The sequence below is a fragment of the Alligator sinensis genome, unplaced genomic scaffold (genome assembly GCF_000455745.1).
Source record: "Alligator sinensis unplaced genomic scaffold, ASM45574v1 scaffold628_1, whole genome shotgun sequence".
Taxonomy (NCBI): domain Eukaryota; kingdom Metazoa; phylum Chordata; order Crocodylia; family Alligatoridae; genus Alligator; species Alligator sinensis.
The window spans coordinates 1,331,055-1,343,410 of NW_005841873.1; the positions used below are offsets into that span (position 1 = coordinate 1,331,055).

The 12,356-nt window shown below is 46.5% G+C and overlaps 1 protein-coding gene across 1 annotated transcript in view; it reads right to left on the minus strand.

Annotated features, from left to right (window-relative positions):
• Positions 1-12,356, minus strand: part of ULK1 (unc-51 like autophagy activating kinase 1) — a 91,127-nt gene that overhangs the window by 18,174 nt on the left and 60,597 nt on the right. Inside the window, 6 exon segments of the mRNA XM_025195649.1 lie at positions 413-496; positions 958-1,109; positions 4,297-4,422; positions 9,156-9,245; positions 10,702-10,762; positions 12,076-12,238. Of these exon segments, the coding sequence (XP_025051434.1) occupies positions 413-496; positions 958-1,109; positions 4,297-4,422; positions 9,156-9,245; positions 10,702-10,762; positions 12,076-12,238 (676 nt within the window).

Here is a 12,356-nt window from a genome sequence, read left to right on the forward strand (position 1 = left end):
TCCAATACTGCAGTGGTTGGAAAAAAGGGGGCTATGCTTGCTTGGGTTTGGCAGCTGTGAAACCACATGTGGTGAAATCTCCTGGGCAGAGCATTTCCTGAGGAGCGTTTAGTTAGGGGGCAGAGGAGAATTCAGTTTTACTGGGCTGCAGCAAACACACGAGCCACTGACTTCCATGATCCAAGCAGGAACTTGTGGCATTTTAAACATGGTAATACCAGGGCAAGCACAGGGGCAGTAACAGCAGGAGGTAAGAATCTTCTTCTTACCACAAAACATCTCCTGTCTGAACCAAACATCTGGAAAGGTAAGAAAGGAAAATCCCTTTCCTGGGGCCTTTTGGAGGATCAGACTGCAGCTTCATGGGGACAGTTAAACAGGAGGAAGACAAATAAATACAGTACTAACATACCAGGCATGGGGGTCCTGCTTCTCATCTCTGCTCCAAGAGGGGAGGGGATAACAGTCTGTCCAGGCTGCTCTGGGATTGTTCCAACTTTAAGGGGGACACAATCAACAGCTTTATACAGTATCAGTAACACAACACATACAGAAAGCATCAAGCAGACCCACAGAGCTTCCCCACCCCATCCTTAGGTGTTACATGGAAAGGAAAAAAAAAAGACAGCTCCGAGGCAAGAGCAAGGAAGAATCTGGAGGATCTTGGGAAATGTCATCAGAAGCCCATATTGCACTGGGGTTAAAACAGAGGAAGAAAATATGAACACCAGTGGATCCCCACCCAGAACAGTGCCATCTTATGGGGGTAGAGACGGCAGAGATGTAAGAGATCTAGTAAAAATCAGGGGCCCTCCCTGCACAGAGTAAGGCACATCCGCCGGCCAGCAGAGAGGGCAGGGAGAAAACCTAGTCAACAGCACAGCCAGTGCCATTTTCCTACACCAGGCACATTTCATTGCGTTGCGGCAGAAGGCACATCAGCCGGCGGCCTCTTACCTTGCGGAGATGGTGTGTAAGGCTTGGCACCGCCGAAGGAGAACTTCCTGGGAGCGGACGCAGCTCCGTGCTCTCCAGTGAAAGGAGGGGAAGCACCAGTTTTGGGAAAACCCAGAGGGCTCGTACTGCTGGCTCTGCGGACTGCACCAGACCTGACCAGAAACAGCAACGCACAGGTTAGGCCAGAAGGCACTGAAGAGACACAAGGGAAGGGGCCATCCTCATCCGCTTCAACATCTCAGGCTACTTCATGAGAGCTTTGTTACAATTTTTTTTAAAATTGAGCCTAATTATGGACCAGGCACTGTACAAGCACAGAACAAGCAGCTGGTTCCCACCCAAAGGCTGTACAAGCCAAGCAAAGTCTTGCAAAGCAAAAAGAACAAAACCAACTAAAACAAGGGGAATGAATGCCTTGCTCCTCATTTTTAGCAGTGCTCCACAGCACACAGGAATTCCTACCAACTCCATGGAAGTCCAACTTCTTTACCCCTTGATTTATTTTAATAACTCCAGCAAACACGCCTGATGGTTTGTTATTCTACTGTTGATCCCGAGTGCTCGGCTGTCTGCACTTTCATTAGAGTAGCCTTTTAATTAAATAGCTGCATAAGCACTCACTGCATTGCACAGTACGTGAGCTGTGCCAAGGGAGTTACTGCCTCCGAGAGCTTTGAACTGGTCAGAAGAAAATACAAAGCAAAACAGTGGTGTGTGGTCAGCAGTTCTGGCATGACAGGATAGGGGAGGGAAGAACAGGGGGCATGAGGGGTGTTTTAGACTTGGATTTTCAAGAGCCCTAGCTCCTAAACTTGCATAATTAATTGCCTTTGGAGGAGGGGGATAAGCCTCTCCCTTCAGTAACAAAAATTACGTTAATCCATGCTGATATACAGCTTGGGTGTCAGCCAGATCCTGCAAACAGACAGAAGGGAAAACAGAGGGAAAAGAACAGTGTGCCCAATTAAATCTGGGCCATTTAAAGACACAGGAATGCAGTTTTTGGTACTTCACAATATGCTTTACATGGGAATGGCCCAACTGCAGCCTTCAGGAATACTAAATAGTACTTGCCCTGAACTTGCACCTGACTAAAGTTGCTCAGAGAGCTGGAATGTCACATAGTCCCGAGGGAGATGGAATTAGTAAGCAGAGGATGTGTGATGTGGCATCTCACAGCAACATATGACACATCTGTCCATAAACAAGTTACACACATATGCTGTCTAGTCACACTGTCAAATGTGTCTGTCTTGTCAACAGAACAACATTTCAGTTTGTCTGTCATGTGGCCTTCAGGCACGTGGTTAAAAGGATACTTTTTTGCCTTTGTCCCAAAAACCTTTGAGGCATTTACTCAAAATGACCTGGGGCATGGAAGACCAGCTATTTGGATTAAATAGTCTTTTCAGGATCCTTGATAGAAAGTGCACATCCTTTAGGAGAGTGAAAATTCAGCTTGATGAGGTTCTCTTTGAATTCTTGGAAGAGATGCCTACTGAACCTGCGGCTTGGAAATAGAGATGGCCGCTGTAAATATGACTCCATGTAGGGGGCTCTGCATGAGACTACTGGATTTTTAGAAGATGCTAAAAACCAGGCAGCTTTAGAGTGTCTTTGTTCCACGAGCAGCCTCGCAGAGGTGATGGTCCTATTGCTGCACTGCCAAAGAATAAAGTGGCATAATAACTATCTAACCTCAGATTTGTAATGGTGAATCTGAGCTGAACAATTCCAGTCACTAGCCTGCATGCCACAGCCCTGTTTTTCATACCTCTTCTACCATCTCCATTGACTATGTGAACAATAATGACTACTATGAGGAATGGCTATTTCCCCCCAGCTCAGACCTAACTCTAATAGCCGCAGCAAGTTCTGCTCTAAGAAATATGGGGCATCTAAGTGTAGAAAAACTGTCTATCAATGAATCTGACTTCAGCTTCATATTTAGAGGGATGGGGTACCAGGCGGTAAGAATGTATTCGTGTGGTCCTGGCACAGCATGATTTCTTTGCTGCTTTCTGATTAGACCAGCTGTAAATGTCTCTACAGGGTGACCCACCTGAGAGGCCCAATGTAAGAATGGTTGAAGCTCAAGACCAAGTTAAAGGGGATTTTATACCCCTAACGAAGGCAAATGTGACAGCAACCATGTGGACAGTAAGTTACACTCCTGACAAGACTTGGTTGTTTCCTTGCCGTTTACATGACTTGTCAATGTTTCAGCACATTGCACCTTTGGTATGTGATATTTCTTTCTGCTGAATATGGGTTCAGGAGACAAATTTTACCCTGAGATCAGACTGGCACAGGCTTTAGGAGGTTTGACCTTGTCTGCACTATGGGGTGTAATCCTTTTCTTGGGATCTTCTCAGCATATATATTAACCAACTATTTCCCTGTTGCTGAGGTGGTAGGGAACTAGCAGTGCCCTTGTCTCCCCTGCTGGCACCCCTGACACATTGTAAGGGGGTGCTGGTGTTTCAGGTACTGATTGGTAGTTGTGTGTAGGGGTTAAGTGGTAACTGGGAATTCCTCGGGTATACGATTGTGAGTGAACGCAGGGGAGTGGAAGGGGCCTAGGAGACCCCTTCCAATCCCATGCTTTTATGTTTAAGGTATAGATAGATGCCCCATATTTCTTAGATGTTTAAGATATTGCACCTCTTGCATGGATATTCTTACACTAAGCACTAAGGTGTGTGCGACTCAATTGACAGATGTGAGCCAACTGCCACTCGGAAGCGTGATCTATCTCTATGGTGTGCAAGGATTCAGACACATAGTTCAAGCCTGACATCCGGTTCATCCTCATTACCTTCCAAATGCATATCCTGCCCTGCAGGCATGAATTGCTCATGCAATCATCATGCTACATACTCACATTAATAAGGAACTATCATGTGGCTTGACAAGCTTTTATAAAATCAGGCAAATGACTGGTTTTAGCCACGTATCAAAGAGGGGAAACTTTCCTCTCGGAGAATCCTTCAGGGGCTGATCTAACAGGCAGAAGATTGCTAAAGACATAAAGGGCTGAAAGCTCATGGGAGCTGAGCACCTAACTGGCAGGTTGAAGATAAACACAGGCACACGCAGGAAAAGACTTGCCGTGCACAACAACTCCGATTTCACTGGCACAGTAAATACCAAAAACAAGTTAGCACACACACACCACACTGGGTTGCCTCCCTATGGCAAGGAAAAGGGCCCATAATACCGAAGACCGTCTACAGACCACAATGAAAAACCTGCCCATGGTTATAGTGTAGAACAGAAGTCTTATGCTTTGAGCAGGAGGTGGTATTACCCCATTTCTTCCTACACCTCAGGACTTACCGTGGGGAAGCGTACTGATTGGGAGACTGCAGGTTTTGCTCGATCCGTCTGTAGTTATGGACCTGTGTCGGTACTGGGATGGGGACCGAATGCCCGTATTTGCTGCTGGAAAACTGGCCTGGCCGGCTGTAGAATGGAAAAAGAAACAAAGACTCATGAGAGGAGGACCTTGCATCCAGCGACTTGACGTATTACCTTTCTAAAAGTGCCTCTATCACTGGAAGGGACCACCCTCGGGTCCTCTCCCAAGGTTCAAAATCATCTCTCAGGAACTGGCACCTCACACCTCCAAAGAAATACTTACCTCATCTTTCCCAGCAAGATTACCGCCCACAGACCAAAGTAAAAAACATTCACCCAACACACCACTCCCTCCAGGAAAAACAGTGCTCAGCTATTTCCACCAGCCTCAGATCCACAGCCAAAGAGCACATCACCGTACGCATCTATGGCTCATAAAGGACAGAGGCTGAGAGTCGCTCTTTGCCATGGGCTACTTATGATTCACAGAGTTATTGTTGAAGGGGCGGGTCTCCACGAATCTCAGCATGTCACTACAGGGCTAGTGTTAGCCCATTAGAGAACAGCTAAGTAACTGAAGCCAAGGGGAGAAGAAAGCACGGGGGGGGGACGACGGACGGACGACGGACGGACGACTATTCTTTGCATGCCATCTCTCAACATTTTCTCTAAGATCAACAGTCACAGGTAGGCAGCAGAACAGGCCCCCAAATCTTTTAGATGTACTCTGCAAACTAGACTGCTTTCCTGTTTCTTCCTAACAGGGGATATTCAGTCCTGGCACCGATAGCTTGCCCCTTCAGCTGGCAGTCATCTTCATTATTTTCAGTCTACTTAGCTAAGACTGCATAAGAACTCTTCAAAACATGTGCGAATAAACTAAGTAGCCGCCTTAAATCCTTAGGTCTTCTGGGCATTTCAGGATTAGCTGCCATGGCAGTCTCACTCAGTACAGACAAGACCACCTGTGGAGCTGTCAAAATTACAGAAAGGTCTTACTGGAGACAAAGGTGCCCAGGTCAGATACAGAAGTCACTGAGCTTAGGGAATTTGAATGTGTGTCCAACTCGAGCAGAAAGGAGAAAGCCTATACTGCTATCGATTCTACAACCCAGAGCAGAAAAGGAAGGAAGAAATAACCCACCTAGAAGTAAAACAGAGAAAAAGATGTGGTGTCTAGTAGAACAGCTCAAAGCTTTCCATGACAAAAAGTGCCTAGATATGTTGTGCAGTTGTTGATAACAATCCTGGGGAACACCCTTGCATTGCAGCTTATTCTCATGATCTCGAAGACATGGTCCACAGCACATGAAGACATCACTTGTGCCTGACAGAGTTCCAATTTACTGAAAAAAGATCCTCTGTCAAGGCTGAAAGGCCAAAAAATGAGCCAGTTTTCCCCTCCACTGGTTTAACATGTTTGCTAATCCTCTACAGCACTAGATAGTCTTAAGTATGTTTTTAGCCTTTTCAGCCCATGCACAGAGTAACTGTAGGATCCCTGATCCAACTGCTTTACAGACTAGTTTTCTGAGATGCCAAGTTTTCAAATCGAGTCAGTACTATTTGGTACATCTGGAAAAAAAAAATTGATGGTTCTGTGACTCACCCCTACAATGACATGCTGGCGCACATTCATGCAAGATGAGAAGAGGAGCAGTGACGAAGGTCACAGCCATCAAGGAGTTGTTAAGAACAGTAAGACCTTGCCAAGAGGAGCTGGTAGGATTTGTACAAATGCTCCGTTTAGCCCGTCTTTAGGAGGAACTATCCGAGTCTTTGACATCCCACCACCACACAGTGAAATAAATGCCTTAGATTTTTCCTGGGGCCTGTATTTCTGGGGTCACCACTTTCACTATAGTGCTCCATTCCTACAATATGCAGAGGATTAGGCAAAAAAGCAGGTAACAAGAGTTGTCACTAAGATATGCACTGAGCATTATTTGGCTGAGAAATCTGGGAGCAATTACCGGAGGCAGTAACTGAAGAAACCTACCTCTATCATGCATATTCCTTAGTTGACTGAGCCTCCAACACTTCTGTTGGACCAGCCCCACATTCTTCACAGAAGAAAAAGTTACCAAGTCAAATAGTCGAATCCTCTGGCAGCTGCTGTACATCAAATCCTAGCATGAACCAGCTTCCCACACTGGATTTTGGTTAAGAAATGAAGAGGTCCATATTAGGGACCAAGTAGGAAACCTGCCAATTGGTCTAAACAGCAAGTATCTGGTAACTAAATTGGAAGTCGGTGCTTATTAGTGACTGGTCATATCTGGAAACCTTTCAGCTACAAGCCGCCCAGAAATTCTCAGAACCAGAGAGCTCCGAAGCCCCTTCCTTACTTGCTTTTAGTTTAAAGTGCTCTGAAGGTGGCAGTAAATTCACCATGCTGGGATACAGCCAAAGAGGTACGTCTAAACAATTTTATCCTGAATCTTCAACAGGGAAACGACTGAAAAAACAAAAGCCCAGCTGTTAGCGCACTGTAATTATGGTCCTTTCGTATGTGCTGGACGATGCCAAGGGGCACGATGCTAGAGGGCACACTGACATCTGGAGGCAAATGCCATTGCTGGCCAATCTAAAATAGCCTTTGCTATTTGTCCCAGTTGGGCTTCAGCCAGTGCCGCAGGGGAAAGATCTGCTTGCGAGACAAAGAGAGAACTCCAGGCCTGTGAGAAAGCAAAGCCAAAACAGGACAGAAAGGCAGGATGCCGCCTGCTACCACTAAAGAAGTACAGCAGAGTGCTAAGGCTAGAAGCCTGCATGATATCCAGCTGGCCCAAGGCTATAAAATCCAAGCTAAAACAATGTGGCGATGCCTGCAAGGCACCTCAGGGGTAGGCCGATCCCCCACACACTCTACCTTGCTAAACTGGAGAGGCGGCTCCAATCCTGCCCTTTCTGGACAGGGCAGCTCTTTAGGGTTTCTTTACAAGGCGATGGAGAAGTGACAACTAGCATTAGAGGCTTTGGGATCTGCTCCACAGAGACTGCTGGGAAAAAGCTGGGAGGATGGAAGCAATAACATTAGACCCCAGGGTCACTGGAAAGGATTTTCCATGTCCCACTCCAACAGGACTTGGCCACAATAATATGTGGAAGAGGGGAACCATGGCAAGAAAAGAGTAGCCAGCATTTGAAGTCCATGTATTTCCACCCATTGCTCTTTAGAGCAAAGCTAAATCTTTTAATGAAGACTGATCCCCACCCAAGCTGCACAGGAATCAGTTAAAGAATAAGCTGCTGGAAAAAAAAAAAAAAAGCTTAGGAGATGATGGCATGAGAAACCTTATGCAACTCAACTCTGCACCGAGGTAAAACACTTGCCAATTAGTCCAATCATGTCAGCAAGGCTTTAAGCTCTATTTTTTCCATGTATTAATATGGGCTTAAGCAGTGACTTGTCATTCTGGGCTGTCTGGGAGAGGAATGTTTTCACAAACAAGCCTGGGACATTTTCTGTTTTTAAAAGATTTTACCCATGTGAATTTTCCACCTATAAGAGGTGAGGACATGCAAAAGCCAAGAGACACTGAACAGGTAAGAGCCAAGCCTCCTCTGTCAGGAGACTGCCTGGAAGAACAAGTTGATCAAATCAAGTCTCCTTGACCCTGTTCATTCATGAAGACTTGAGCAGGCCAACTGGCGTCCTTAATGGTGCTGGACTATGGTATGTGGCTGGTAGACCGTAACCTCATTTTATATGAGCCACAGCAGATGGTGGCAGTTGTTACTGGCCTGGCTGGAAATGAATCTGTGACCCAATGGAGGGACAAAAAGTTCTGCCCCTGTTTGTCCCCTGCTTTGGCCAAGGCTGTTTATACCTTTAATCAGTAATAAGGGTGCCGCTCATCCCTACATCTGAACACATCTACCTAGCAGGACAGCTGATACACATGTGTAGCACCAGAAAGCTCCCTAGGAACTCAAGCAAGCTCCAAAATAGGTACGCTAGCCCAGCTGCTGAGGAAGAGCACTTTGTGCATGAAGACTTGCCTACAAGCCTGTCCCAGGTAGTCCAATAAAATAAGATATCACCATAAAAACCCTCAATTCCAAATACAAAGGCCATTTCCTCTCAGGTCGAGCCTTCTACCCTTATGCTCCAAAATGTGATGCCACAGCATTTTTTAAGTTTCAGAAATTAAGCTGAGGTCACAAAGCATCTATGGTAGCTTTCAACATCTTGTCGAGCGACACGGACCCTTCATCCCAGCCAAAAAAACACTTTCCTCTTCTCAAAAAGGCAAACAGAAGTTATCCCCTTTGCCAAACCCATCTCAGAAGCACAATGTGAGCATGGAGCGGGGTAACCTGCTGCTGCCACAAAAAACCATGGTGATCTTGGAAAACTCCCAGTAGTGTCAACTACACGTGACAGCTGCTGGACCTCCTCAGGACTAAAAGCCTCGTACTTCAGCTCATGCCTACTCTCATCATATTCATAGTGTCTGTACGTGGGACACGGGGTAGCCAAGATACTCCCACGAGAGGGTTATAGTTGCTCAAGTCACAAGCCCCAGTAAGGCAACTCCAGCTCAGCTTCTTCTTCTCCTTGCCCTTCCTGGGAGCCAGGACAGAGGAAAGTCTTCGAGGGACCTTGGGCTCTACATCCAGAGCTTGGCTGAACCCGAAGTTGGGGAGTTTTTCTAGTTATTGTCCTAAAAATCACTACCCTTGAACTAAAGAGAATTTCAACAGGAGCACCCCCATCCCTTACCCATCATCAGCCACTGAAAGACCCTCACTGATTCAAATGGGAACTGGGATCAGGCCCTAAAAACTGTGTGGTAGCTCCTGAACAATCCCCACCTCATCTTCCTTCTTACCCTGATGGGCTGGGAGAACTGCTGTAGGGGGGTGAAGGAGATGGAGTCCTTCCCTGACTTTCCAAGCCTGCAGAAGTCACAAGGGAGCTCCTGGAAAAGGGGAGAAAGAGGCCATCCAGTTAGAGCCTAGAAGGCAACAGCACTTCCCTGGCCCTTAGTACACAGCCCTACAGGAGACTATTTTCCCCTCACATAAGACTGAGCATAAAGTTAACTGCAGAGGTCCCTTCCCCCAGCCAGTGGTACTGTCAAGGTCATCTCCCTGCAAAACTTATGGTTCAACATTCAGGTGTCACATGCTGACAGTGCTGTATACAGGTGGTTAAGCCAGTCACATGCAGGGTAGGTGCCCAATTCCCCCTTTACACCACTGGGACCTTAAAGGGACCTTAAAGAAGGTGAAACTGTAATTTACCTCTACTGTAAAGGGTTTTAAAAACCAACATCAGATCTAGGAATCATGTATACATCCACATACATGCATGATATATTTTCAGAGGAACTGGTGGCTGCTTTTAACCACTCTTCCTACCCCGAGGAACCCAGCACAACTTTACTGTTAAGTTTCCCCCCAGCGCTTCTCAGTCAGCCCATCTGAAAGACAGTGGGCTGCGGCTGGACAAAATGACTAACAAAAATGGACAGCAGTATCTGCTGCACGCTTGCCCAAAAGCAGTACTTATCTGCCTTTGCCCTGCCTGGCACCTTTCACATCAGGATTTGAAAGGCTTTGCAAAGGGGGTGGATACCAACTGCTCCATTTTACACCTTGAGCAACTGAGGCACAGGAAAACTGAGGGACTTGCCCAGAGTGACCCCGTGACAGAACCTAGAAGTGAATCTAGGTTTCTTAAGACTCAGGGCTGTAGAGCAAGCAGGACCAAATACGGTGTCCTCGAGAGATGTCTGAGGAAGCAGAATGGGGTGTTGCTGCATGGAAAGATGCACTCCATTGTTTTCTTAAGGTAAAGATGCTCTCCCTTGCCCCCCACTGCTTCTCTACAGAACCAGCCCTCCCTGGCAGGGGAATAACAAAAGGGAAAGGGACTGGTCATGCACCACAAGACATCTGTTGCCATTGGATGTGGGCGGGAGAAAGGGGAGTGATACAGCTTCACTCGACAGAGGGAAAAGCAGCTCACCAGCAAGCTGGGTTGGGTTCCAAGTCTGATGCTGGAACACTGCAGATGCCAGCCCCTTCCTACTTGCTCTCTACAGGTCTCTGAAATGCTTCATCCCAAAACCCAGGAAGATTTTAAGGGTTTCTCCTATGCTCCAAATGCAACTAGATGTGAGGACTGGGTTCCGATCTGCTTCCTGAACACAGTGTAGATGAGGACCTTAACCTTTCTCTAGGCAGAGACGGGACAATGCGAACTGGATATGTGCTGCAACTCGGTCACTAATGCAGCCATCTTTCAGGTGCAAGGCCATCTCTTCATATGAAGTGGGCTGAGAGTAATACCCCTTCCACCCACCAAACTCCAACAGTGCTCGATGGAAAGCAGTGCAGAGACAGGACAACCTAGTCCTTAATAGCTCTTACCCACTGTACATCAGGCTGTCTTGGATGGGTTTCCCTCCAGCAGCCTCAGCAGTTATATCACCTGAAGATCAAGGAAGAGCAGAAATGGATTAGTTTGACGTCACATTTATAAAAGCCTTTATACATTCAGAACATTTGGATTTCAAAACGGAGCCTCCCAAGTCACCAAGACTAAGAGACGCTTTGATACTGGGAAGCGTTAAAGAATCTTGTTTTGTTGAACCTATGCAGGCAGCAGCTGGTTTAATTCTGTTACTGCTACTGCTGATCCATATGCCCTCAGGCTCTGGCCTGACAGCGAGGCACTTCTGGAAAGAGGCAGAGCTCGATGCCGTGTTTTTGAGGAGATGCACATGCCCCTTGATGCAAGCAGTGAATTTTGTAAACACAGTGCTGTTTTGCCCGTCATGCTCAGGCACATATATGCCGTTGGTGGCAAAATGCCAGAATGACCACGTGAGCTGGCAGCTGGATACACAAAAGAGTTGCCCTTGCCAAACCCTCAAAATGCTGGAAGCCCAATGTCAGAAGTTAGCACGTGGCTCCTAACACTGTTACTGAGGAGAGTCAAAGCAACACTGAGCTCTTGCTTCATACCAAAACAACGTGCTCAGACACATGCCTTGGAGCCCATCCTGCCTTCCTAGTCCATGGGAAAGTTCACGTTAATGGGAATGACGTGAGAGGGGCAGAGCCCAGAGAGTTTACATATTCACCAAAGCATCTTAACTTTAAAGAACAGCCTTCCTAGCATCACCAAGCAGGGGCTGACTTGAGCACACACTTAAAAGGCAAGGCAAAATTGGGGGCCTATTTGCTATGCACCTGTGTGTAGATGAACACACTCACTGGTCCAAGTGTATACATGTGCCACTGAGAGAAAAAACAAAACAAAAAAAACAAACTCAGGACCAAATTTAAGAGCAGTCCCATTTTAAACAAACACAAACATGGTGTATAAACTTTAAAAAAAAATATCCAGCAAAATCCAGACGAAATCCTGACTTGAACTGTGCTACACTAGAAAACTGATGGCCTGAGAATAGTTTCTGTATAAGCAAGAGAGTTTATCTGTAAACCTACATTCTCCTTTGCCTACCTGGATTTGCACCATTCAAATCTCAGTGTGCATCTAAGTCCCGAAACATCCCTTGTTCTCCAATCCCTTCTCTGAAGCAAGCTCATTACAGAATGCATCACAACACAAAATCAGCAAGCCAGATGTTTCCTCAGGCTTGGGAACCCAAATGTTCCCACTACACAGTCAAAATTTACAGATCTATCAGCATTTTGGCTTTCCAGAGATAGCTGCCAATGTATACAAATCCACACTTCTGTGCTGTCCCTAAACACACTTCAAAGAGCTTGGCTTACTTGGGAATTGTGCCGGGACCATAACAAAGTCATCGGTGTCGCAGGAAGAATTCTTGCTGCTGCTTCCAGCAGAGTCCTTAGATCCGTGCAGAAAGCCTGGGGAATCCTGGGTAGGGGACGCCAGAGTTTTCTCCTGCAGCTGCTGCATCTCTCCAAGGGACTGCTTAAAGCAAAGGAAACAAACACTGGCTTTAATGGAGCTAGTTCATCGTTCTGCCGGAGTCCCTAAATTAAGTTGTACAAGGCTTCAGACAAGATTCTGCTGATAAAATAGAGGCTGC